The sequence below is a fragment of the Penicillium chermesinum genome, assembly GCF_028974085.1.
Source record: "Penicillium chermesinum strain IBT 19713 chromosome Unknown utg000001l:1.0-1975020.0:1.0-1976611.0, whole genome shotgun sequence".
NCBI classification, from domain to species: Eukaryota; Fungi; Ascomycota; class Eurotiomycetes; order Eurotiales; family Aspergillaceae; genus Penicillium; species Penicillium chermesinum.
In genome coordinates, this window is record NW_026695311.1 from 494,313 (window position 1) to 519,831 (window position 25,519).

At 49.6% G+C, this 25,519-nt stretch overlaps 12 protein-coding genes across 12 annotated transcripts; 5 read left to right on the forward strand and 7 right to left on the reverse strand.

The window, feature by feature from the left end:
- Positions 1-880: 880 nt before the first annotated feature.
- Positions 881-1,936, reverse strand: N7468_000186 (class I SAM-dependent methyltransferase; the record flags this gene model as incomplete). The annotated part of the gene is made up of 3 exons (XM_058469483.1): positions 881-1,336; positions 1,441-1,485; positions 1,550-1,936. The coding sequence occupies 3 exons, from the start codon at positions 1,934-1,936 to the stop codon at positions 881-883; spliced, it is 888 nt and encodes a 295-aa protein (XP_058335514.1).
- Positions 1,937-2,630: 694 nt separating this feature from the next.
- Positions 2,631-4,247, reverse strand: N7468_000187 (cytochrome P450; the record flags this gene model as incomplete). The annotated part of the gene is made up of 3 exons (XM_058469484.1): positions 2,631-2,787; positions 2,846-4,125; positions 4,176-4,247. The coding sequence occupies 3 exons, from the start codon at positions 4,245-4,247 to the stop codon at positions 2,631-2,633; spliced, it is 1,509 nt and encodes a 502-aa protein (XP_058335515.1).
- Positions 4,248-8,863: 4,616 nt separating this feature from the next.
- N7468_000188 (N-terminal protein methyltransferase) lies at positions 8,864-9,619 on the forward strand (the record flags this gene model as incomplete). The annotated part of the gene is made up of 1 exon (XM_058469485.1): positions 8,864-9,619. One exon carries the CDS (start codon positions 8,864-8,866, stop codon positions 9,617-9,619), a length of 756 nt encoding a protein of 251 aa, XP_058335516.1.
- Positions 9,620-10,442: 823 nt separating this feature from the next.
- On the forward strand, positions 10,443-11,419 carry N7468_000189 (FAD-dependent oxidoreductase; the record flags this gene model as incomplete). Its single annotated transcript, XM_058469486.1, is given in 3 exon segments — positions 10,443-10,581; positions 10,624-11,100; positions 11,115-11,419. 3 exon segments carry the CDS (start codon positions 10,443-10,445, stop codon positions 11,417-11,419), a joined length of 921 nt encoding a protein of 306 aa, XP_058335517.1.
- A 290-nt stretch (positions 11,420-11,709) lies between these two features.
- On the reverse strand, positions 11,710-13,295 carry nemA (Nem1-Spo7 phosphatase catalytic subunit NEM1; the record flags this gene model as incomplete). Its single annotated transcript, XM_058469487.1, has 2 exons — positions 11,710-11,852; positions 11,909-13,295. The coding sequence occupies 2 exons, from the start codon at positions 13,293-13,295 to the stop codon at positions 11,710-11,712; spliced, it is 1,530 nt and encodes a 509-aa protein (XP_058335518.1).
- Positions 13,296-13,334: 39 nt separating this feature from the next.
- On the reverse strand, positions 13,335-13,739 carry N7468_000191 (uncharacterized protein; the record flags this gene model as incomplete). Its single annotated transcript, XM_058469488.1, has 1 exon — positions 13,335-13,739. The coding sequence occupies one exon, from the start codon at positions 13,737-13,739 to the stop codon at positions 13,335-13,337; it is 405 nt and encodes a 134-aa protein (XP_058335519.1).
- Positions 13,740-13,927: 188 nt separating this feature from the next.
- Positions 13,928-15,424, forward strand: N7468_000192 (translation initiation factor eIF2B subunit beta; the record flags this gene model as incomplete). The annotated part of the gene is made up of 4 exons (XM_058469489.1): positions 13,928-14,159; positions 14,230-14,352; positions 14,454-15,300; positions 15,352-15,424. 4 exons carry the CDS (start codon positions 13,928-13,930, stop codon positions 15,422-15,424), a joined length of 1,275 nt encoding a protein of 424 aa, XP_058335520.1.
- A 1,382-nt stretch (positions 15,425-16,806) lies between these two features.
- Positions 16,807-17,372, reverse strand: rps23 (40S ribosomal protein uS12; the record flags this gene model as incomplete). The annotated part of the gene is made up of 2 exons (XM_058469490.1): positions 16,807-16,990; positions 17,114-17,372. 2 exons carry the CDS (start codon positions 17,370-17,372, stop codon positions 16,812-16,814), a joined length of 438 nt encoding a protein of 145 aa, XP_058335521.1. The 3' UTR covers positions 16,807-16,811.
- A 601-nt stretch (positions 17,373-17,973) lies between these two features.
- On the forward strand, positions 17,974-18,726 carry N7468_000194 (DUF5315 domain-containing protein; the record flags this gene model as incomplete). Its single annotated transcript, XM_058469491.1, has 1 exon — positions 17,974-18,726. One exon carries the CDS (start codon positions 17,974-17,976, stop codon positions 18,724-18,726), a length of 753 nt encoding a protein of 250 aa, XP_058335522.1.
- A 269-nt stretch (positions 18,727-18,995) lies between these two features.
- Positions 18,996-19,422, reverse strand: N7468_000195 (MICOS complex subunit Mic12 family protein; the record flags this gene model as incomplete). Its single annotated transcript, XM_058469492.1, has 2 exons — positions 18,996-19,349; positions 19,402-19,422. The coding sequence occupies 2 exons, from the start codon at positions 19,420-19,422 to the stop codon at positions 18,996-18,998; spliced, it is 375 nt and encodes a 124-aa protein (XP_058335523.1).
- A 334-nt stretch (positions 19,423-19,756) lies between these two features.
- N7468_000196 (mitochondrial 54S ribosomal protein bL17m) lies at positions 19,757-20,528 on the forward strand (the record flags this gene model as incomplete). The annotated part of the gene is made up of 3 exons (XM_058469493.1): positions 19,757-19,969; positions 20,105-20,377; positions 20,406-20,528. The coding sequence occupies 3 exons, from the start codon at positions 19,757-19,759 to the stop codon at positions 20,526-20,528; spliced, it is 609 nt and encodes a 202-aa protein (XP_058335524.1).
- Positions 20,529-21,957: 1,429 nt separating this feature from the next.
- Positions 21,958-22,493, reverse strand: N7468_000197 (uncharacterized protein; the record flags this gene model as incomplete). Its single annotated transcript, XM_058469494.1, has 3 exons — positions 21,958-21,995; positions 22,078-22,125; positions 22,199-22,493. 3 exons carry the CDS (start codon positions 22,491-22,493, stop codon positions 21,958-21,960), a joined length of 381 nt encoding a protein of 126 aa, XP_058335525.1.
- Positions 22,494-25,519: the final 3,026 nt, after the last annotated feature.

A 25,519-nucleotide genomic window follows, 5' to 3' on the forward strand; every position in this document is an offset into this window, starting at 1 on the left:
TCTCTTTGCCCGCGCTCTCTATGCCGCACATCTTGTCAACAGTCTTTCGACCTCAAGCGACTGCTCAATTTCTATTTAGATATTTTCTCCCGGTTGGCTGAGCTCCACGTAAAGAAAGGAGAGTAACGAGGACAACAGAAGACATTATCCCTCCACCCAGCAGAGCTCCTAGCCGCGCCTTCCCGGCGGGTTTGATCTGAGCGTCCAAGACAACTTGAAATTACCAATCTGATGGACATCGGCTTCGCAAGCCCTAAAAAGACCTGCACGATACGACTTGTCTTAACCCGTCCAAAAACCAAATATGCCTAGCAAACCACCAAAAGGATGGCATGGCCCTTCCAATATGCCCAGAAGACACGTTAGTGGAGATAACATCAGGTCTGAGCCTTGGCGAGAAACAGATGGACACGCAATTCAAGACATACAAAGAAGTGAAGAAGGAGCTCACCATGGACTACTCTTTGCTTCTAATTCCAGACGGCAAGACGAGGCCGCCACAGCCTCGCGAATGTCACTGCCGTCATGGAAGCCTATAGGATGGAGAAATTAGGACGGCATCCTCATTTGGTAACTTATTGAATTAAGGGAAAGCAGCTTCGCTTGCCGCGACCATTCGACTGGTGTGAATATCGGATGCTCCATGTCAGACATGGCGGGTATACTCGTTTCTGGACAGAGCCAGCATGTGATGACTGACTTCGTGGCTAGGCTGTTTCGGGTCTGTTTTGGCTGTAAGGTTGTATTTAGTCTTATGCGCGTCAATTATGAAGGCTCCTGGTAGGAATCTCCCTTGCAGTGTTTTGCAATGATTACTAGAGTTACGAGGACAAGTAGAAAAATACTACTACCTAAAAATCATTGAAGAACAATCTCCATGTTATCTTCGTTTGAAAATGAGTAGAACTGTTGCATTGCCCACCGTAAGCGACGGATTCTCACCCTCCGTCACACCCAGTGCCTCTTTCACATCCAAAGCGAATTGCCGCACGCAGTCATTGGCCGTGGAATCTGGATGAGCCTCCCGCCAGCGAGTCACCATGCTGGCCGTTTCCAATCCCGAAGCAAGCTCGTCGACAGTTGTTCGCTCCGAGCCCATGAAGAACGAACGGCCGTTGCTGAGAACGCCATCCCGGTCCCATTCGTGCCGTTCAAACTCGCCCTGGGGGAAGCAGTGCGAAACTGGAGCACCGTCGCCTGTGTGCCAAGGAAGACCCAGGTTTTCATACAAATCACGAGAGAGTCGATTAGGCGGCAGTTCATACGGGGCGAGAGTCTCTCTTTCTGAGACGGAAGAATGCTTTTTGAACTTCTGCCGCGTTAGGGGTGGATGGATCTGGAGGTTTGTTAGCTCTGGCTCCTCTCAATTCATTCTCTCCACGCACGGCAATACAGAGAGGCGCAAGTCCACAACGCCACTGTGCCGCCAGGTCGAAGGACCCGTGCTGCCTCTACCCAGAACTTGGGCATATCAAACCAATGAGCCTGAATACGATTAGTCTAACAGTCCAGACCTATCAGGCCATATGCAAAAGACCAGGAAACATACCGCCATGGCAGCCGTCAATAGATCTACCCCGTGCCCTTTAACACCTGGGCAACTCTCTTCCAATACCCGCGAGATGTGTTCTGCACCACATACAATGTACTGAATAGGCTTCCCAGATGAGGTCGATCCACCGAGCCGGCGAGCTGTATTGATCATTTCCGTCCCCGGATCAAGACCGATTGCAGTGTCGAACGAGTGTGCCAGGTCACGGGTGGCGTTCCCTGGGCCACAGCCTATATCGGCGAGCACATTCAGTGCGCCTCCAGTTCTGACATGACGCTCGATCACAAGACGGTATAGTTCATCCGCATACGAGGTTCGTTCCTTGGCATACTTTTGGGCTTGGCCAGTGGTGTATTTCGAGAAGGTTGGATCGGAGGGAGACATGGTGGGCGTATATGTGGGTTATACTTGGGTGAGGTAGGCTACGAATTCCGGATATGAGTATCTGGATCTTTATATTCTGGATTTACGAGGGTTACGATGCGTCGATTCTTTATGCGTTTCCTCGCCAATGGCTCGTGAGTCAACGTGAATCACGGATAACGCGGTCTTATCAATGGCTTATCGGAGTCGCAAGCAACCCTCGAAATCATCCGTATATTCCATGAAGATGTCGAGAGAAAACATCCCAACACGATGGAAATGGTTCAGAACAAATGGCTGAGTAGTACAAGGAGTACTGGCATGATGTGACTACTAGCAGCGGGCCCGTTCCTGTCACTGGGTCTTTCCTCCGAGAAGAGATTCCTCTATTACAGAGGCAAGCTACATCTCATTAAGGTACAGATGTTGGTGATTGTGGAAGTATAAGACTGGGTTTTCCGGAGTATTTGCGGTGTATTGCTTCTCGTGTACCCGAGGCCAATTGAAAAACATCCACGGTGCAGATCACTTCGTTCACTCCGAGCAGAACGAGCTCATTATCAATGATCACGGAGTATCTTGGTGGATTGAAATCTGCATCACAGGACTGGAGAACCATGTCACGGCTGATAGAAAGCTCAGAAGGGCAATTTCATGCAATCTCATCTCATTCTGAAATACAAATGGTTCCTATAGACCCAAGCCTGCCTAGCTCCTAGCGCTGGACCCGCTCCAGCTTCACCATCAGAGGCTTCTTTTCCCAGATGTTCCAAGACTGCTGACCATCCCATCCAATGGAGCTTTTATCTAACGTGAGGTCGAAGCTCCATAGAAGCTTAGCAGCGATGAGCTTCATTTCGGCGTACGCAAGGCTATAAAGAGACCATCAGTTAAAGAGACCGTCCATGGTGAACAAATCGAAAGACTTACTTCTTGCCGAGGCAATTCCGGGGACCCAGCGAGAACGGATGAAGGACATCTCGTTGATCAGATTCGAATTTCTGCTCGCGGTCAGGAAGCCATCGCTCGGGGATAAAAGACTCCGCATCAGCAAAGTGAGACGCGGAACGGTAAGTCGAAAAATGGGCCCCCGCGACCGAGACCCCCTCCGGGACAAACTGCCCATTAATGAGGGCGCCACCCTTGGGCACAACTCGCGGTAACAATCCAGGGACAGGAGGGTACATCCGCAGCGATTCCTCCAAGGTTGCAAGCAGGTAGGTCAGGCTGTTGATGTTTTGGAAACTAATATCCTCATAGGACTTGAGTGACCCTCGCACTTCGCTGACGACTTTCTGGTATACGTCAGGATGCGTCGTGACATAGTATACGAAGCCAGAAAGCAGAGTGGCGGTCGTTTCACTGCCCGCAATAATCAGGACCGATGCGTTGGCGTCCATTTCCCGTTCGGTCATGGCCTTATCACCGGTGTGGCGAAGGACATGAGCCATGAAATCAGGCCTAGGAGTCTTAGTGTTGAGTCGGCGTTGCATTTTCTCCTTGGACAATCCGAAAAACTCGTCTCGTCTCTTCAGGAGGTCCCCTTGGGTGAGCAGCTTCATGAAAGGTAGCAAGAAGGGGTAGATCGCAGCTACCACTCGAAAAGAGCCGGCTTTCACACTAGTGAAGGCCAAAGTGACCCAAAAATGGTAGGTCTTGTTTTTCAAGCAGTCAAAAGGGTCACCGAAGACCAAGTCACCGATGATATCAAAGGTGGTGAAGTTGAGCCACTTGGTCATCTCGGTGGTTGCTCGTGATTCGGATATTTCGTCGTCTAGACAGCGGATTAACAAATCCACGTATGACTGGATCAAGCCTTCCTGGTCTCTCAGCGCTTTTTCGGAGAACGCATGGGAGAAAAGCCTCCGTTGTCTCGAATGATCTGCATCGTTGGAGTTGATGATGTTTGGCCCATAGGGCCCGACGGTATAAAACTCGGGGTCCTTCATGAACGACCCTGCGCCTGACTTGCGGTGGCCGTAGATATCCCGCCATGCCTGGGCATTTCGATAGACCAGTCGTCGTGGTCCCGCTCGAACCACATCCCCGTATTGCTCATGGAGATCTTTCAGTTTGAGAGCCAAGACTCCCCTCACTGTCCAGGATACATACGGCATATCGGAGATTGCCGCTAGCTTTGGCCCGGGGTATTTTGAAAGAGGACTGAGGTAAAGGTTGTATATGATCATCCAAAAAGGATATGCCAGAAGCTGTGCTCCATTAGCTGCGTTCCGGTCCATACCAATGGCGATCTACTTACAGCGACAGCCCCGACTCCTAGGAGCAGAGCGGTGTCGTCAAGGGCACCGGCTTTGGAGGGTTGAGGCACCATTTTCGCAATATTCGAATGTTGGCTTGTTGGCTTGATATATCAATGTAACACTAACCGAGCTCCCCAACACGCCGACCCAACAGCTGAGAAATGTTACAGTATATAAATATTAAAGTCAGGGTGCTCTGAAGGCCTCTTGCCCGGTCAACTTCTCGGGACAGGCGTGCCGTTCTTCCACTCTTGTCCCGTTACAAGAGGCGGATTTAGATTGATGTGATCGACCAGTCCGTGGTCGGTCTGGCTGGTGCGAAGCCAATCAGAGAAAAGGCACCGCTGGCCTAGTTACTTCGTGGAACTTGCCCTTAACCTAATCGGAAAGGGCCTGTCGTACAGTGTGCACGGACGGTTCAACGTCCAAGGTAGTAATGCCCGCGAAATCTGCATAGCACAAAGGCTCCGAGTGTTTTATGCAAAGAATCGTACTTTTGCAACGATTCTCGCCACTACCGGTGTTCGGGGTTCAAATGAAGGAAACGGTTTCGCAGCGGGGAATCGCTGGCAGCCTCAACAACGCCCCAAATGGACGTCGCATTAGAGATGCATTATGTTTATCAGAGGCTTGTATGATCTGCACGGCTTGAGGATTTTGTTCTATATTACCCATGGCCATAAGATCTCCACCCCGCGGCAAGTGACGATTCAGCGCCTAGTGGAAAGGGAGACATTCCCCCTATACGACTCCTTGATGAAGGGTTGTTTGGGGGGGCACTGATTCAGCACTTGCTTTAGCGAAGGGTGCCAGGCTGTATGGGAACGAATCAGATTGGGAGAAAATTCAGCTATTAATATCGCGGTAGAACGTGGGTTCCTTCAGTACTACCCGCGTATGAGATATGTCATGCCGGCATTGGGAAGGATGGTAGTACCAATCCCAGACCCACGATCGATCAGATCCTGCAAGGGTTCAGCGATGGCGCATATTTCACGGACGCCTGAAGATTGGAGAGGCCTGAGCACTAAATCCCTCAACTTAAAAATCAAAGACAATAGGAGCAACGCTTGGCGAACAAAACCCCATGATTTTCCAGGGCGTCTTTTGGGTTAAGCTTGGCGGATGGACCCGCATGGCGCGGGCTGGGGCCAACCTTACTGTAGCCTGAAACCCCCACAAATTAGCCGGGAAACAGCCGGAAAAAACCCGAGAGGCCCGCATGGAAAATAGGCGAGAGGACTTGCTGCGCATGATTAGTATTTCTGTACCTTTGCAAAGTCATGTAGACTCGGAGATATTGCTAGCATTTCTCAGCGTGACTTTCACTACTATGTACCTAGTACTATCACTTGACCACTTCTGTGTTACGAATAAAGGTCTCCCACTCCCTGGCGGCCATCTGAATCAAGGACTCCCACAAAGGATCAGCTTGTGCTTTGGCGCGGTGCGGCCCCCTGGGCACCGAGCCTTAGGATTAAGTACTAGACGTCATGTCTAAAAGATACGGAGAGCCTGAGGACGGGCGGAAGAAGGATAGACAGCTTACGGAGCTTTGGAATACCACTAACAATAAAATATGATTACGCAGCGTATATTCGTATTCGCAAAGCCGTACTTTCTGAGATTGCACGTTGGCTCATTTCCCCCACCGGAGCGGGGCTGCTCGGCATGGCTCCGAGAGAACCAGGGGTGATGCAGGCTCCACCGGCTTCATTCTAAGAGATAACACTTCGCCGGCCGAAGAGGTGGCTCTGCAGAGGTGGCCGACGTGCATGAGCCATTGCTCAACAGGTCCCCCGATCTGTCGCCACAGCCTCGGCCCTAGACATCAACATCTCTATTGGTAGGTGACCTCAACTTCCAACCTCCTGATTAGCATCCTTTGACTTTGTATATAGATTGTGGCAGTACTTCTGCGATGTACAAGCTCAGTACCCAGGCGTGACTATCTCGCATTCAAGTTCCCGTTCGGAAGGTCCAACGAACGATCGAGACGTTCCAACAGAGGCAAGTCGAAGACCCCTGCAAATTGTCGAAGAGTGACAAATACCAATCGGAGAGTTTCTGGATGGATCCCGTTGTAGCCTCGCGTTGCACAGGTACAACCGTCACATAGGCGACTTGCTCGGGGGCAAAGGCATGGATCTGCGCTCGTCGCCCCGAAGGCGTTCGAGGAGATTTGCGTCACAGACAACCAGACAAGGCCAGAGCTGTTCGCACTGAATGTGAGCGATTCACCCGCATTGCATAAGATCTCAAGAATAGACGAGCACATTACGATCGAAGATTACGATCTCAACCCTTCGTTCCTGGATAAACCATCTGTGATCACAGATCCGGTGCCGGTGCAAATCTGAGTAGCGGGCAAAGACGAAGTCCAACATCGCTGCCCGAGCTGTAGCGAGATCCATCTCCTTGGAAATCTCCATGCAATCGTACCTCTATCCAGTCACGAGGACAAGTGGCGGATACCCCCTCAGAAGCTGGATTGGGGATACCCTACGGAGGCACCGGAAGTCGACCCAGCCCTGCTACATCCGGGACATGTCTTAATCTGCCAAACTGAAGGGCGAAGTAGAAGCAGAGCTGATCTCCCAAGGGGCTGGGGCCTTGACAATTACCCTCGGGAGTCTTCTAGAGGTTGGGGGTCTAATCAAAATAATCGGCGGTATCTTAATTATTACAGATTTCTTCGTCTTTTCCTTTTTTTTTCATGTGCAAGCTGCTTAGACGGCCGTGGCTTTATACTTCAAGCTGTGTATAATTCGCTACTTGACTCAACTGTGTCCCGTCAAGATCTGATTGATAGTATCCTGCAGCTGCGAATATCCGGGGCTTGACGCTGATTCAAACTTGCACATATCACCGTGGCTAGCGTTGACAGATATGAAGGAACATGGTGCCTATTTGGGTCAGATGGTGAGTTCTCTGTTGTAGTCTTTACGCTCACCTCCGAGTCTGTGCCCTGAATATAGGCTTGCAGGTCTTTTATTTTTCGTGGGCCGGAAAGGTAAACTGTGTGTATATGCTTCGCAAGCGAGTGATACTTTTCGAGGGTTTCTAAAGTCCACTGGGCCTCTTTGTATGTGTCGCTATCCGCGAGCGCCGAGCCCTCGGCGCTAACCAGGTAGTTTTTCAAGCCAATAGTGACAGGGCCGAGCTCTGTGGCATCCAACGAAAAGACAGCGCGAGTTGATTTGAATATGCGTTCTCTAGGGTCAGTTCTTTGTGCCGAATAAACCAAAGCCTCGGTTATTGTCAGCAAAGGCACCCATTACTTCGGTAGGCGTTATCGTACACTTTTGACCACATTCCCTCCTAAACTATGGCCGATGAATATGATGGGAAGGTCGGGCATCTGGCTATCAATATCAATTCACAGCCTAGTATTCAAGTAGTTCGCTTTATACTGACGTTCTCTTCCTTCCTGCTTTCGTGTAAGTCGTTTATCAATGTTTCCGATACTTCTTGCATAGATTCTTGATTATCCTCTTTGGGAGACGCATCGTAGCCCCAAACGTAAACTCTTATGTCGGGGAAGTCGGTCGGGATCAAGCTCTGAAGCCAGTTCACTCCGTTGCTTGCCGTCCACGATTTTTCCCTGTGCCCCCCAAGACCATGAATCGCGACAATGCTTGAAGCCCGTCGAGTCCGTAAATTAGCGGGGTAGCTCGATTGGACCCTCATACTCAGCCTTTGGGAGCGGTGCAGAGTATAGACATTTCAACCTGCTGCCAGTGGATGCTCGATGCTTTGTATTTTAACATTTTCAAAAATTGACCGAGGAATTGCATGTAGGGTCCTTACGATGTTCGGTTGGGTTGATGAACGCCTTGACTTTCCGGTAGGCCAACAGCAACTGAGCCCCATTTTTTCTCCCTCTGTATACCCTGGAATCCCTAAGAGTCCGAAAATACGTATGGCGAGAGAAGGTACAAAAGGAAAGGTGTATATAACAATAATGGTAGAAGTATCATTCGAGGTCAAAGCAGCTAGCACCGGGGGAGGCTTGTCACGTGGAGTGGTAATAATAGAAAGCTTGGCGCACATTCCGTGCATTTAAAGGGCATGAAAGACCTCGCAATAGTTGCTCTTGGGGAGGAACTTAAAGTCTGATATTCTTGGAATATCTTCACAAGAAGGAGCACCATGCAAACGGAATCAGTCCGAATGACTGAAAATAAGATTTGCAGCCGCAAGCTTTCGCTTTTTGGGCTAATCTTCTTGTTCGTTACTCTTAGTAGCATTGCATGACCCTAGTTACCCGATCAAAAGCGGGATACAATCAAGTATCAGTTCGCATTGGCAAAAGGTCGAGGCACTGTGTGGCACAACGTATCGAGGAATGGGTGAATTCCCCCTTATAATTGACCTAATAAACTTGCTTCTCCTCATTCATTCAAGATCGAGTCTTGTATGCTCTCCCAGTGTGTAGTATGGCTGCTTTCTTCCGTGTGAATCTAGCAAAGTTTACACATACAGTGAAACACGCTTATTGGAGATAGGCTAACAATTGGCACTGAGTTCATGCATTACTCATGTAAATACTTTCGGTGATTGTCGAAGGTGGGGCAGGCTAAAACACTCGGTGGAAGGATTCGCCGGGATCCGTAACCACAGCTTATTTGAAACCGCGTCAAGCTTGCCCAATTTGGACATTTTAACACTATCGAACAGCCCGAACATGTCTTCGAGTACAATCAAATCTGAGACTGAGAAAGCAAGCTCGTCGCAAGATCCTGCTCCTGCGGACTCGAACATCAATCATGCTGCGTCTATTGAGTACTGGAGCAGTAAGCCAAGCACCCACAGCACAATGCTCGGCGAGCTCGGCGAATACCCTTGGTACACACGAATTGATCTCCAAGGGTCGAAGAACTTCTTGACGAAGGTTCGTCGCCTGGTCCCATCCCTTTCTGGAAAGGAGAAATTCAAGTTGGGCGCAGACTGTGGCGCCGGCGTGGGCCGCGTGACAGAAGGGTTTCTAAGCCATGTCTGCGAAGTGGTGGACGCCGTTGAGCCAGTCGAAAAGTTTACCCAGGTCTTGAAAGATAGTAAGCTTAAGCAAGAGGGTATTATTGGTGACATCTACACCGTCGGCTTGGAGGGCTGGCATCCGGAGAAGAAATACGACTTGATCTGGACGCAGTGGTGCGTGGGCCATTTAACAGATGCCCAGGTGGTTGACTACATAGTTCGGTGCCGGTCTTCGTTGGCGGAAAACGGCCTTCTGGTTTTCAAGGAGAATTTGTCCACTGATCCTCAGAACAAAGATATGTATGACGACGAGGACAGCAGCGTGACGAGAGCGGATGCCAAGTTCAAGCAGCTGTTCGCTGCCGCCGGGATGCAAATTCTGAAGTCTGAAATACAGACTGGCTTCCCAAAGTCTTTCGACCTTCTTCCTGTCAAGTCATACGCCCTACGACCTAAAGTTTGAAGCGCTTTTGACACGGTTGCTTTCATCAGACGCGGCAAATCGGGAGTTTCAGCTGAGCTGCCTTTGTAGCGGGAATTGGCTCATAAACTTGTTCGTATGGCCGGCGTTATTATCTACATGCCTTCAAATGATGTATGGGGGCTTAAAGTGCTCCATCTGCTCGCAAGTGATCATGAACTACTACTCTCGAGCATGCAGGCCTAGTCTCGAGTTGGATTCCTTCTGTGAATAAGCTCCCTCGTCTTCGGGCCGGCGCTTCTGGCTTCTTGAGGCTTATGGGGAGCGTACGCAACTCCGAAATCGGGTGATATCGGCGGCGATGAAACTTGCGACTATCGGCACATTAATTACAATACCAACAGACATGTGCTCTGTGGCAATTAATATGGCGATTCCCAATAAAAAGAAGAGTCTGCTTCTGATTCCGATCCATCTGCAAAAATTTCCTGAATCAGCTCACCGAGGCTTGCAGCATAGCCGGCGGAGATGAGTCACCTGCAGCTCTAGGAAGTTTCATCAATACCACTCGATATCAGATCCGACTCTAATTTCCATTTATGTGTGTAATTTCTGGATATCTACCCCTAAACCCCAGCTGGCTTCAAACTGCCTTCCTGTACGGGCCTGCAACCATGAGCCAGACTAATATTGTGATCGTTGGGTAAAGCGCGCTTCCTCAAATGACAAGAACAAGCTAAACATAAACCCCCAGGGCCGGAGTTCTAGGTCTCAGCTGCGCAGTCCAGCTCTCCAAATGCGGATACCGAGTAACAACGATTGCAAAAGACCTACCAGGCGACCTCTCCATCGACTATGCATCCCCATGGGCTGGAGCGCATTTCCGCCCCTCCCCGCGAAGACCGCTGCAGATAAGCTCGAGCAGCAAATGATGCGAGAAACGTACACTGAGTTCGAAGACATAGCCGCTAAATACCCAGAGTCTGGTATCGCGTTCGTGCCGGGTGTAGAGTACTTCGATTCTGGCGACCCGGTCTCTATCTGAGACCCTGAGAATGGATATGTCGGCTGGCCTGACTTCCGGGTCCTTCCACAAGAGGAGTACCCTAAAGGCCACGAGAACATTCGATTGGGGGTATCCTACCGATGCTGGGTCCTAAATTCTCCTGTCTATCTGCTATGGCTGAAGTCGAGGGCCGAGGGACTGGGAGTTCACTTCGTGAAAGGCCAAGTCAGCAGACTGGAAGACGCCGCCGCAATACTTCTTCCGAGTCGGGGGTTAGATGGAGGCAGTAGCACTATTGTCATTAACGCTACTGGGCGTGGACTGGACGATCCAGCTTCATTCCCTTCCCGCGGTCAATTCGTTCATGTTGCCAACGAGTGCCGAGAAACTATAAGCCATCACTGGGCTGACGGGTCTTCAACCGTGATCATTCCAAGGCCATTGGGAGGAGGAACTATTATTGGCGGCACGAAGGAGCCTAACGACTGGTATTTTCTGTCCACGCAATCTCAGCCTGGTATTCACTAATAGCGTTCAGGTCAGCAGAGGTATCAGCGACTGTGACCGATGTGGTCCTCAAGCGGGCTGTGGAACTCGAGCCTGGGCTTATCCAGCATGATGTCGCAGCAACGAGTACAAGTGGATTCAAGATACTACAAGAATACGTAGCCCGACGTCCGATGCGGAATGGTGGCCTGCGACTGGAAAGTGAGACTGGTCCAGGGAAACCCCCCATCATTCATTGCTACGGTGCAGGTGCAAGCGGGTTCAAGATCAGTTGGGGCGTTGCAACACGGGTGCATAAATTTGTTGCTGACCTCGAAGCAAAACAATGAGCTCCTGCATACACAGGAAATTCATCTACAGATGCTGGAGTGGGTATGTACGGTCAATCCATTCGCCATTTAACAATATCCTGAGTGCCATTATGAATAGACTTGCACTGGTGGGTAATCCGAGTCATCCATCATCCTATGTCCTTCGTGGAGCCGTTTCGCTTTTTTTTTCTTTTTTTCCCCTTTTCTTTTGCATTTGTGGTTTCCGGTTGGATGGACTTCGCTCTAATCAACACAAAACTCCCTTTACACCTAAATGCGCAGACCGCAGATACGAAACGCCAAAGTAGCTATGACTCGACTTCGCCCCGTCGGAGGGCAAGCAGTGCCCGAACATCAGTGGCATACTGTAGTGCCTCTAGCATAGGAACCAGATGCAGCAGACCGTTATCAGTGGGGTCGTTGATCCAGCCTTCAATGGGAATGGCGTTGTCTAGATGAATATTAGTAAAGCCGGTAAAGAGCATGATTTCAACTGGTTGAACTCGCCCTCGTGGAAGATATAACTCATAGGACTGTTGTCGAGGATCATCACTTTACTCAAATCTGGCTCCACGGAGCTCAGGTCTTTGATGTATGCACCATTGCGCAGGGTGCAGTGTTGCCGGTAATAGCGAGCTTGGAAGTACTTGCGCTCTTGCTCGAGCCAGTCAATAACGGGGTCGGCATATTCTTGCACACTTGCGGTGAAGATGACCAGTTTATACCATTTGCATATCTTGCGCAAAAAGTCGTCGCAGTGCGGTCGCTTATGCACGTAGTACAAGATGGGATGTTGAGGTCCCAACGTTGTCTGCGGTCCACCAGGAGTTAAGGCAGTAGTCATGGGCATCGAAAGTTTAACCTCGACCATATGGCCACTGGACATACGACCGCCTTTCGCAAGCGAATGGATAAGGGTCTCGTCAAGATCCAGGACAAGGGTCTTCTGCGGTAGGCGGGTATTCCGTGATGAAGCAGTATATGAAGGTACTCGTTGAGGAAGTAAGGGCCGGGGGGGTGTTGGGGAGTGTGGGTATTTATCGAGACGGTGAACCGATGGTGAGGTGGGAGACTTCAAGCTATCCAAATTGACGGCGCCCTGGATCCGCGCAACGCCTTCGGGCATTGGCGGGCTCAGATCGCCGCTATTTGACCGCCGTTGTCTTTGTCGTTTTGACACCTCTTCGTTATGGAGCTTGATCCGGATAGACCGCCGTGGCGTGTCGTCGGAGGCTGGGTTTGTATCATAATCTTGCGAATGGCTGAGTCTGTGTTTACTGGAAGACGCTTTTGAGTCGCGTCGATCTGTGTCGGATTCAGACGCCGTAGAGGTTATCGAGTCTCGCGAGGTCTGTGGCTTCACCTTGCGTATCGAGCGACTTCGCCTCCGGCCTGCTGCCCCAGAAACCCCTTTCTCCGAGCGAATCCTAGCTTCAGCAGACGGCCTCCAGATTCTCCGAATTGGGACAAGGAGCGAGTACCGCCCGTCATCATCTTGGAAGCATTGGGCTGGGTAGACCCCAGGAGCAGCAACCGTTGAGAGAATAAATCGAATCGTCTCCGTGATCGTGTCGAAGATCCGCTTGGTAAAGAGACGCCAGGTGCTCTTCGTTACTATCGTCCCATCCTTGTGAGTCCCGTGGAGGAGAGATGTCTTCTCGTTGACCGAGTCGAGCGCTTCGTCGTTGTCTTCATTCGCGGATGATACGGAGCCATCGTAGTTCGGGTTGAGAGTGAAACTGGTCCGAAAGTTGTCTTCACTATAGGACCTAAGCTTTGCGAACTCGCCCTGCGGAGTAGCAGGTCGGTTTTCACTCTGGGATCGCGATCGTGGGCGCGTCGAGTTGGAAGACTGGCCAATGACTCGCGAGGACAGGATGTTCAACGAGTTCATCTTCCAACAAGGCCCACGAGAAACAGGGGCGCGAGGGATCTAAGGGACGAGAAGTTCGTCAGTCGTCAGAACCACTTGCCAAAGCCCATCTAATGGGAGGAATCGCCAGCTTCGAGTAGTCTCAAGGGGAAAGGGAGGGGCATCGCAGGGAGTAAGCTGGGAGCTGGTAGATTGGTTGGACGGACCTCGAATGCGCCAGGTCTCCCCGTTGCCTCGGAAGTCGTTTCGCAATTCCACTCCGGTATCTAACCGCGAAAAGGGCCCCAATATCAAGGAATGAAAACAGGCCCGGATCGAAAGGACACGGGAGGCGAGCAGAAGAGAAAAGAACCGCAACAGACCCTCTAGAATCAGGAGAGGGGAAAAGGAACGAGTCCAAGTCTCAAGTGTGGGGAAGCGGACAAAGGTTCCCAACGGCAGAAAATCGGTTTCTGCTGCCCACATTTTTATATTCGCCGCGACTTCTACTTACAGCTACGCTTGCGACGACACTTGCGAGTGCGGAAGGGATTCATCCGAGGCTCGTAGAAGATCCAGGTTGTTCGACGAACTATTCTTTGTTTTCTCTTTACCCTCCGACATATCCTCTGTTTCGTCTGAGAAGCGGCAGCCACACAACATCCCACTTCCAAATGCCGTCCACAGGCTTGGCCCTGACGCCGGGTCTCGCGTCCTTTCTCAAGTCACTGAAGACGAACCCGATCGATACCTCGATCGAAAACCTTATCTCGTGCGCCTTGACTCCCTTCCTACTTTGGGCTACCTGCCCAGGGCAGACCTTCCCATCTAACCACAACCACTTGCGTATAGATTGCTCAAACGCCGCCAAATCCGCCATTCCCGGTCATGCGCTACCGCAACGGCGTACCTGCTCTTGCGAGTAGTATCCGCATGTCGGACCTCAGAGTCATCCAAGCTCATTGACCGCGTACAGAGCGTTGGCCGGCGCCTCATAGCTGCTCAGCCGCGGGAGATGGTGGGGGGAACATTGTGCGACGAGTCCTGGGTCTGATTCGCGACGAGGCGGAGGACGACCATGAAGCGGAGTTCTCTCTCAGTGAGGCCGGATCAGAGAGCCAACCCCATACCCCCCCGTGCTTTTGACGGTCAGTTGCATATCTTGTGGCATCGAGGCCAATGACTCATATAACTTTACAGATGCTTCATTGCCTTTAGACAGAGATGCGCTAGGCCTGCGGCAAGATGGACAAGACCGGAATGCGGTGCGACCTCCTCTTACCTCCATGTTCAGCCTCCTCTCGCACCCCGAGCCCGAAAATTCGCAGCCGAGCACTCCAGGTTCCCAGTCCCCGAGCGGAAGGTTCCCCAGTCATGGTCCCAGCAAAGACGTGCGCGCTGAGGTTCTCGAAGGTATCAATGAGATTATCGATGAACTTGGGCAAGTCGACGAACAAATTGCCGCATATGCTTTGGATCATATCCACTCCAACGAAATCATCCTGACGCACACGTCCTCATCTACGGTTCAGAAATTCTTGCTCAAGGCCGCTGCCAAGCGCAAGTTCACTGTTATCCATGCCGAATCATTCCCTAATAATCATGACTCCACACATGCTACTGTCAGCGGCAAGAGCCTAGGCGATGACGACCAACTGAGCACAGATGCTTTCCAGAAGCCACTGATCCAGCTTGGTATCACCGTCATTTTGATCCCGGATTCCGCTGTGTTTGCCTTAATGTCCCGAGTCAACAAGGTCATTCTAGGCACACATTCGGTGCTCGCAAACGGCGGGCTCGTCGCTGCGGCTGGTACTCGTGTCATCGCGCGTGCTGCGAAGGTCCACCAGACCCCCGTTGTCGTCGTGAGCGGTGTCTACAAATTGAGTCCAGTCTATCCATTTGACTTCGAGTCGCTGATTGAGTACGGAGATGCAAGCAAGGTCTTACCATATGAGGATGGTGACCTCGTCGAGAAGATTGACGTCCAGAACCCTATTTACGACTATGTCCCCGCCGAGCTGGTGGACCTCTACATCACCAACCTGTAAGTCTCATCCCTTTCTTCCCCTTGAACCTTCTGTTAATTACCTTCTAGTGGCGGCCATGCCCCATCATATCTTTACCGTATCGTGTCCGATCACTACCGAAAGGAAGATATCAGCTTCTGATTTTAGAGTGCTGGTAAAGTACCTGTGTCAGAAAATGCGATTGGAGAGAAATTGACTTCTAGACGTCCATTGGGCGGTATTCGAATATGATGTGACGATCACCATGTTGACCTTGTTGAATTTATGGAATAAGGTTGTTTCACATTTGAATTGATCGCTACTGGATGCAATATGTAATTGCACGAATCAAAGTTTGACGATCATTTGTGGCCTGTTACGGCTACGTCAGTAAATTCCGGTATACCAATATAATAGTATACAACACATGAAGCATTAATTCCAACTCGGATCCAGGGCTGCAGTCCTTCAGTCCTATCAATTCAGCGCCAGGGGTTAAAAGAGATGCAAGTTTCCCAATGGAGTAAATCAAAATTAGAGTTCATAAAACTTTCAGGATCCATCAACTCAAGTTAGTGTATTTGATGAGACCACTTTTGAAAGAAGCCTTTCCGCGGGCAATTATCAAACCCGTCTAGTCTTCAACCTTGTAGTATTCCAAGATCAGACCAGGGCAAAGAAAATGCAACACTCATCTGCCTCTGGAAATCTGCAAAGTATTGCTGGTGAATAATCCGAGTTCAATTTGATGATCCCCGAGTTGAGTATTTTGAGGTCGTTCGTGCACGATGGGTTGGGGAATATATAGTTGTCATAGCCAAATCACTTACCTTAGTTGAGCTGACCTAGTGAAACAACACCTACTATGAACTTTCTCGCCTTTCCTTAGAAAAGCCACGGAAAATTGACTGGATGTAATCTCAATTATGAATATCCGGAACATCGTATCTTTCGAGGAGCAATTGTTCGCGGCCTCGAGGCCAAGAGCCAGCGGAGCCAAATGACCTCGAAAATAGCGAGATAGAAGTAAGACAAACTTGAACTCGGTTCCGGAAGACTATTAGATTGAGACATTCAACTTGCGGGGAATTAATCAATTGATTGATAACACCAGGGGCGATTCCCACTATTGGAAACATGCGCTCAAGTGCTGTTGCTGCGGCATAGTACACATTGTAATACACGCATGGATGAAGTCTCGCCTCACAAGCGCTGCTAGTACTTGCATCCGAGGCTCGAAGCCTGCTAGTGCAAGTTCTCGATCGAGTCGTGAAGAGTATACACGCAGAGAGGCCATTTACATCCTACAGGAACATCATATAACGTCAAAGACGCCCAAAAAATGAAGATCATAGCGCCATTGTTTTTTGAAATTGTATCAACTCATGGTAATTCGAGCATCAATCCGGAAGAAAGCCCGCCCCGGGTGGTATATTCCCCAATGAAAATTCTCATGAAATCCAGGCGCTGATGAGACGGGCTTCCCATCCGACACCGGTGCTCCTCGCTGCTCCGGCCACATTTTGCATTCCAAACTCCGACTTTGCGTTTAAGAGCGGGGCTTCTCCTTCTTCTCCTTCCACAGAGCGAGGAGACCGACACCAGACACCTTGACGACCTTGAAACGGACACCGGGAATATCACCCTTGGCCTTGCCCTTACGACCGAAACCGGCCAGGAGAACCTCGTCGTTCTCGTCGATGAAGTTCAAGCAACCGTCATTGGGAACTAAAGAACAAGATGGATTAGCGCAAGCTCATCATTCAGATTGAGAATATCGTGAAGCTGGGTGCGACTTGGGAGACCCAAAATCGCAGATCCACCCACGACGTTATCAGGAGATAGACGCACCGAAAGCAGCGACCTTCTTGCCGTTCTTGATCAGCTGGACCTTGACACACTTGCGAATGGCGGAGTTGGGCTGCTTGGCCTCAACACCGACCTTCTCAAGGACGATACCCTTGGCGTGGGAAGCACCACCGAAGGGAGAAGACTTGTAGGCGGTACCGAGCAAGCGCTTCTTGAAGTGCAGATCAGCCCAGCGCTGATCCTTGCGGTGAGCCTCGAGCTTGCGGGCGGCGTTGAGACCACGGGGCTTTCCTTTACCCATGTTGGCGGATTATTTTTGACGGTCAACTAAACGGGAAAAACCGGCGTTAGTTTTCGAGATTCCAGCGAGAAATTTCTGCCGAGTGCTAGTTCGGAAGGATGCATGCGAGGGAGATTCACGGGGCGTGGTCGTGGGCGCGGTAGATCTAGTTGTTGAAAAATGTTGGTGATGGGTGGATGTCGATATGGAAACTTTTTGTGCGAAGCCGACGAGGTGGTGAGTCGGAAAACCACTCGTGATGAATCCCAAGCACGTATCCTTCCGAGTCGCGATCGAGCAGATTGAATTCACAGCGGTGCACGTACCGGTTGAAACTGGGTGTTGTCGCCAAAGGGCTTGGTCGTGGGGGAGGTCGAAAGTCGAAGGGTTTGGATTTGTTGCTCGACCGGCCTTTCGCTTGCTTGGGTCCGCTTCCCGTGACTTTGTGCGCTTGCCCTAAGCGAGTCACGGGATCGCATAAGCCCCCTCTGTATTATGTCATCAGAGATAAGATCTCCACCTTCGCTGATAAGGAACCGTTATCGTGCCACTGCCACGGCAGCTGCATATCATCATAGCTCGGATCAACCCAAGTTGGTCTGGTTCAAGTTATCGCACGTCAATGGATTCCTCACGAAAGCATGCAGGCACACAGCGGCAGCCACCACCATCCCTATTCCAAAGGCCTCCGTCTCGTAATGCTTCCAATCTATCTCTCGCAGTTCCTCCAGCCTCAACACTTGCTACGCCAAACAGCCAACAGCCATCACTGCAGCGCGACTCAACCACCAATAGTAATGAAAGCACCCGCAGCTATTCTCCATTTGCCACACGCCGCGCATCCAAGAATGATGTCGACGGATCAGACGCCATATGGCAAGAGATGCAGAGCGCATTGTCTGAGGTGGAGCTGAGCGCCATGACGATCGAGCATGTCTTCGGCGAGAAACATTCACAGGCCTTGGAAGATCTACGCATGAAGCAGTTGAAGCTAGCCCAAGCCTGGGCGCGCAGTGAGGCTGAAGACGAAGTAGTTGATTCCAGCCGAAACACCGCAGATGACGATGGGACTCTACGGCGGGCAGACGCTGAAACTATCCCCGACAATACCTCAACTGACAAAAATCCCCTCCGGGATCGGATCTCGCCCGGTAAACTGGATGAGGAAACTGCGAAGGATATCGAGCTAGCGCGGAAACGGCGCCTGGCGAATGACCGTTATTTCGAACGAGTCAACCAGGGCGTGTTGGATGTGGTTGAGAAGCTGCAGGAAGTATCACAAGCTATGCGGACTGTGGAGCGAGAAAGTAAGGATATCTGGAGTGACTCGGAAAGTGTGACAACGGAGGCTCCTTCCTCGGCTGCTGAACTATAACTTGGTCTTATCCATATCCAGGCTGCATTGGGCTATTACGGAGCATGATATACCACATGCTCGGGATGAAGCGCTGGTCGCTCTCGACCCCAATCATAAATGACCTTTTTCATAATGTTAATCAATATAATATTGGAAAGAAAGCACCGCGATTCAATAAATAACCGAGGGTATCCCTAACTCCGCTGCTGTCAATGCAAAACCGAACGTAATGGTACAGGAGAAAAGACAATAGGTAACACGCGTCTATGGATGCATCACCTAGATGCTTAGTCCTTCTTAACATAACTTTTTACCGCACCCCAAGAGCCCGCAGCACTGTCTCGGAAATCTTCCCATCGGCTATTGTAGGCCTTGCGAACCAGCTTTTCGACCTCCTGGTTCCATCTGTGTTTCAAAATTTCTTTCATTTCAGGGGCTCGCCTTTTGTTTGCAGTTTGTTCCTCGAGACGGCGGGTCAAGTCCTGCGGTTCATTGCGACGGTCGTATGCCCCGGCGGAGGATGCAAGCCAATTGATCTGGTCGACTTGTTCACGGATCGCACGGCGCTGTTCAAGCCGAGTGGTGCGGTGGACTTGGATTGTAATGTAAAGAACCGAAGTTGTAAGGGCGAAGCCGCTGAACTAAATTCGACGTTATTGTCTTATTTTCCTCGGCCCGGCGCAGTCAACTTACAAACCCAGGGAAGAAGCCCATGGCAATTTGCACAAAGTGCAGCTGATGAAACAGCCGGTAGTAAAAAGGAAGGAGGGTTCTTTTTATTTATCTTTAAAATGCTAAGGATGTTGAGGGCGTGCTGATCTGGACGCGCAAGAGTTGAAGTCGGCGAAGGCGGTGGCAGTGCTCCGATTGGCCGCGGCTGCAACTCGAATCTTTTGCGAACTCAGTCCCTTTCAAAGCCACGGGCGAATCCTCTAACCCAACACAACGCCCTCCCTCGATAAGCTACGACCAATTGAGGCTTACCGGGCAATCTGATTCTGCTTCTTCCCTGCTTCTTCCCTGACACGCCCTCATCACTGTCGCTAACATGGCTGGCGGCAAAATCTACCGGCACCTGGGCCGCAAATCCTCGCATCGCAAGGCCCTGCTACGCAACTTAGTCACGTCGCTGATTGAGAATGAATCGATCACAACAACCTGGGCGAAGGCGAAGGAGGCACAACGGCTGGCAGATACCCTGATTACCCTGGGCAAGAAGAATACAGAGGCCAGCCGACGGAAAGCACTGTCGATCTTCTACGTACGTTACCCTGGAAATTCAGGACATGCGAAGCAGAGCTACCGTAGTTCGCGTTTGGCCCGATAATCTACACGGAAAAGTTTTGTGCTATTACTGATGCACACTTCTACAGAAACCCCATGAAATGCTCCCAAGCTATTCGGACCCCTCCGCGAGCGCTACGCTGAGCGACAAGGAGGCTATACTCGCGTGCTCCGCGTGGAGCCGAAGCAAAAATACGAATACTACACAGTAGCCAAGGGCGAAAAGAATGCCAAGCGAGAACGCAAGCCGGATGACCAAGCTCCGAGCGCAATCCTGGAACTCGTCGACGGACCCAAGGACACGCGGTTCGCCATGGTGGCGCGGACTGTTGCACGCCAGCGGGAGCTAGGAAAGCCGGAATTGAACAGCTTGACTGCATTGAACGTGCGCAAAGTGACCGCTTTCCGAAAAGGATGGCATTGATGCTTTAGAGCAGGCGATTTCGCAGTTGCAGCTTCGAAAGGGTAAGCCCGCGAATACAGAGAAGGGCGAGGCCAAGATCCCTTCAACGGTTGAGAACACGAAGAAGCTATAGGATGAGGCACAATCACGTTGGGCTTTACTGTAGGCCCTGCTGGTGGAACTTATGAAGCTGTGGAAAGCCCATGGTTTTTGGCCTTGGAACACACAATTCTTTTCTTGCTTGTTTTATAGGAGTTATCTGCTGCTTCTAGCATATCCTCTTCATCTGTGACATAGCCTGTATAGTATCAAACATCTTGATTTATTTGTCCGATCTGCGTTCTGGCTTAACCTAACACAATACGAGGCCCTACCAATTGTAGTATCTGCCAGGGTATAGGTAAATGCCACTACCACAAACCATATAAGGTAGTGATTTGAAGTCCAGGTTTCCTTAACATATTGTGCACATCTGCTAGTAGTGCACACTGCCTCATTCCTCCAACCCGAATTTCTCTGAAGGTCCATGGTATGCTCGATCCGGTGTAAGTTGGTATTTTCCAAGTGCTCTACCTTGGAGCTTCATGGTCTTAGCAAAAATCCCCGTGGCTGTAAGTGCAAATTGTGGACTCTCATTCGGTACCACTTGGCGCTCTATGAAAATCGTTAGCCTGTCTATCCGAAACACTTCAACTTATGATCCCGAGAGGTACGAGCTTCTCCTATCCCGCAATACCTTTTTAAATCTGCTCAGTGTCTCAGTTCATTATAAAAACGACACCCTCTATGTCGGGGTCAAGATTAACTGGATATCAGCTTCGGATACTTGATTACAACATAGATGCTTCTTGCGAATGTATATCCTAGCACTCGCCCCTAGGTAAGAGTGTCGACGGCTGGGCCCAGCCTGTCTTCACCATCAGAATGATACTTCAGAACGACTAGCGAGAATTCACATGGCAAGGAGGGAATTGACTGATGTCATATTCATGCTTTCTAGGTATTCTATTTACAAGAGCTTGTTAACTGGCCCAGATCGTGCGAGCCTCCGCTTGGACGGAATTTGGATGGGCGTCTTTAAGAGCAGACTGATGGCTCGGCGTTGGACTTGTATAGGAACCCATCATTCAAGGCCATTAGAATAAAGTGTACAGAGTCTCACATTCAAGTTCGATGTCAAATGTTCTGGAGGCAATGCCACTGTATAGATCCCCTGATGATAGCACCGAGATATGGAACTTTGATGCACTAGAGGCGGAGGGGTTTCTTTGTCAGGTCAAAGAACCACCGAGCTCATACTTACATGCTACTAGCATCTGGCCACAGGAGATCTGCTCCTGGTATATCATCGTGAGCTATGACTGTAAGTGTCACGGTAAAAGAGCCACAGACATACAGGCAGCTTTCATGAGGATTCGCGGCCTCGAAGCCAATAAGGTCTTTGATTCTACTACGAGTAGTAGTACCACTCAAGCTTTCTACATATAGTGTGACGTTTTCTATTTGTTAGAATTCAGTCTTGTAATTTATGGTATCTTCACTGAAGCTAAATGACCCTCCAATCAAACCAACACTAATTCCACCGTAGGCTCTTCCTCTCCTTTTATAGTGTTAGCGGAACCTTCGATACCTTTCCAGTATATGCCTGCTTAGGGTTAAATTGAATGAAAATGTATCCTTACCCATCAGGCTCGCAAAAAGCTGACCATTCATAACAGTCAGAAGGCCACCTGAAGACGGAAATAAACGTTAGCATCTTCCTCAATCTCTTGGAACCAGGAGTTGCATAACATCACCACCTACCGGAAAACCTCAACTTGCCAGGGTCGTTTTCGTCAGTCTTCACAGGCAGAAGACGTTCAGGATCTCTAGACCACACAACCTTCTTAGGCAACAAGCTCCGGTCTTCAACAAGATTCCGGCCTAAATAGAGCCCTTCACATTCAAGATGGTTGCTGGAAGCGTTGTAGGTGAAGATAGCCCTTTCAGGGCTGGCAATAAGGGACGCCTGGACAGGGTTATTGTCCTCAAGGATGGGCTTGGTGATCGGTGCCCCTTTGACGAGGATGTAGAAAGGATCACCTTCGACAACGCCCATGTTCGGCAAAGCAAGTATTCGGGCTGGGAATCTGGAGAGCGAGGACAGTGAAAGATATAAATAACGTGGTCCACCACCGAGCTACGCACACCGCCGAGCTACGCACCCCCCACCCGAATTAAGAGAAAACCCTCAAATTTAATATTATTAACCACGCAAAAATTTATTCTATTGCCCATTAGGGCATCTATTACACATATGCCCAACTACTCCACATATTGAACAGGTCGGAGGCCTCCGTTTAGTAGGCTGTGGAGGCAAATTTTGCTCCGAATTCGAGGCCTCTCCAGCCTCTTCCGCTGCCTTTAATCTCGCTTCTAGCAACGTCAAGGCCTCTGCACCAGTTATCCCTTCATTCCATGGTATTTGGACCTTTGATTTACCACGTTTCAAAGTTTGGCGCTGGTTCTCAGTGATATAGATCTTATAATTATGTTGAATAATAGTAACTTGATCCATGTGAATCTCTCCGCTTTTAGCTATTTGATCAACTTGACGTATTAATTCCTCCGGAGATCGCGATCGGAAATGTTGTCTTATTAACCGTTTAATAGAGGCAACTTGACGTTTTAATTGACATTTATTTACAGGTATTTTAGGCGAAAATTCACTTAATGAACTTGAGTTTGGAGGAGATGGTGTGCGAAGTCGGATATCGAGTTTTGATATAACTCGATCTAGATCAAAGGGAATTAAACCAGTAGCAGTAAACGAATTCACGATTGTCTCGTATTTGAAGGTTTTTGAATATGCTTCTGGATAGATTTGGAGAAAATCGAGTTTATCGACATGGCTAACTCGACGTCGAGTAAGATCTTGGATAAGTGTTCCATATGTCTTTTTTAGCACACTAAAACAGCCTACATCAAGAGGCTGTAATAAATGTGATGAATGTAGAGGCATGTAAAGTGGAATAATATTATTTTCCTTGCAGATCTTGTCGAATTGAGGAGATAAATGGCTGCTGTGACCGTCGAGTATCAAAAGTCGATATTTTCCGATAGTTCGACTTGTCGTAGCTGGAATAAAGATTTTTTGGAGCCAACGAACTCCAATTTCATCAGTAGTCCAACCATTAGCACTTATTTCAAGAAGCCAGTCAGGTTTGAGATAATCAAACCAACCTTGAATGAAAACTTTCCCTTTCATAATAATGCAAGATAGAAGTGCCTATCCAGCGGCGGATATTGTCTCAATTGCAGTAACCCATTCACGATTTCCAGGCTGTAAAACTTTCTTTTTTCCATAATATCCAGCTCAAGTAACAACCTTACTAGTTGCTGCAATCCCGATCGCAAAACCTGTTTCATTAAAGTTGTAGATATCTTGGTTGGTAATACCATAATCATGAATCACACGATTAACCAAGTCAAACCACTCTTTGATAATCTTAGGATCCTTGTTTTAAGCCCTTTGATAATCATATCGTCGAGATATAGCAACTCGGAGTTCAGGATGTCGTTTAATAAATTTTGAAACCCAATTTATCCCAACTATTGGAATAGTAGTGGTTCCACGATTTGCAAGCAATAAATTTACCATCTCGCGAATTTGAGACTGTCGAGGAGAGGCTCCACGGAGATCTAGGTCGAAAATCCATTGTTTTAATGACTCCTCTTCTAGAGAGGTTAATTTAGAACAATTTGGACGTGTTTCACTGCGAGGTTTGATTCCACGGAGTCGACTCCGGATCGTAGCCTCCGAGACCTCATAAACACGAGCAGCTTCGCGTATAGAGGCAATATTTTTGTTCCGAATAGCTTCAACAGCGAGAGCGAGTTTACCCTCTAAATTTGGTTGAATTTGAGCGTGTTTTGGAGGCATGATGGATGGTTGAAGGTAGAAAAAACGCGACGCGTCGGAGGTTCGGGTGGGGGGTGCGTAGCTCGGCGGTGTGCGTAGCTCGGTGGTGGACCACGTTACCCCCTGCAGATCCTGACTAAACAAAATTACAAGGCGGGCCTTTGCAGATCTCAGTTGTCAGTGGATCATCTACTTTGTGTCAGTGGTTATGTCGTAGAAGCTCCCATTTGGTGCCAAAGAACCCTGCATAACAAACATCCAATTGAACTCGATACATTACTAACACTGTGTTGCATTCTCGCCCAAACTCGATTTGGCTCTACGCGCGGTCGGTATACACCAGTCAGGTCGGTCCTGATGACCTTGTGTTATTGCCGGCCTTATTCCATCTTCCAATGAGAGGTTCTGGATTATTTCCTAGCTCGAGCGGTATACCCGTCTGGCCAAAAATATGAAATATATAGAGGCGATCAACGGTCTATTTGCTGGTTTCTCGACGCCACCGAACACGCTCCAGAAGTACCTCCACAGATTCCTCATTTTTCATAGAACGCAGAGGGAGGTTGGGGGGCGTTGCGGGTAGATCAGTTGAGAGGATCTACAGGGAACCCTGGCTGATCAACGGCCATTTGAACAACTGATTCGGTCTTTTCCTGCCCAAGTTCACGCGGCTCGTTAAGCGCCTCGAGCAGGCTGACCATGATGGAGGTAGCACCATGGCCATCAGTAATGATATGGCCAAATCCCAAATGAACATCAGGGTTGACAAAAAATAGCTGACACGGTGAAATAGAATCGCTTGTGAGCCACAGCCCGTGGTCCTCTTCAATGATAGAACCCCTGTACAGCCGGGCGACGTTGACAAACTTCACATGGTTCGCCAAGTTGTGTGTGATTTGCTGAAAAGCCTCGTATGGTATGCCCTTGGCGAGGAGAGCGTCAGGCCGGAGTAGTCTCCGTAGTTGCGGTTGGAGCCACTGTTGGTGCTGCCATCTTGTGCTTCTAAGTTCTACTGGAGGAATACATTCAAGCTTACAGTGTTTTGGATTCATTTCTAGGTCGTCACCTTATTATTAGATTCGCCTACAGGGCTGCATAGCCTACACTATGAAACGTTTCTCTCGTCGGGAATACGTAGATTCAACTACTCCCATGCGCCTAGCGCACGATGCACTTCACTATCTGTATAAGCCGGTGTTGCCAACATGGTATCGTCAAGACCT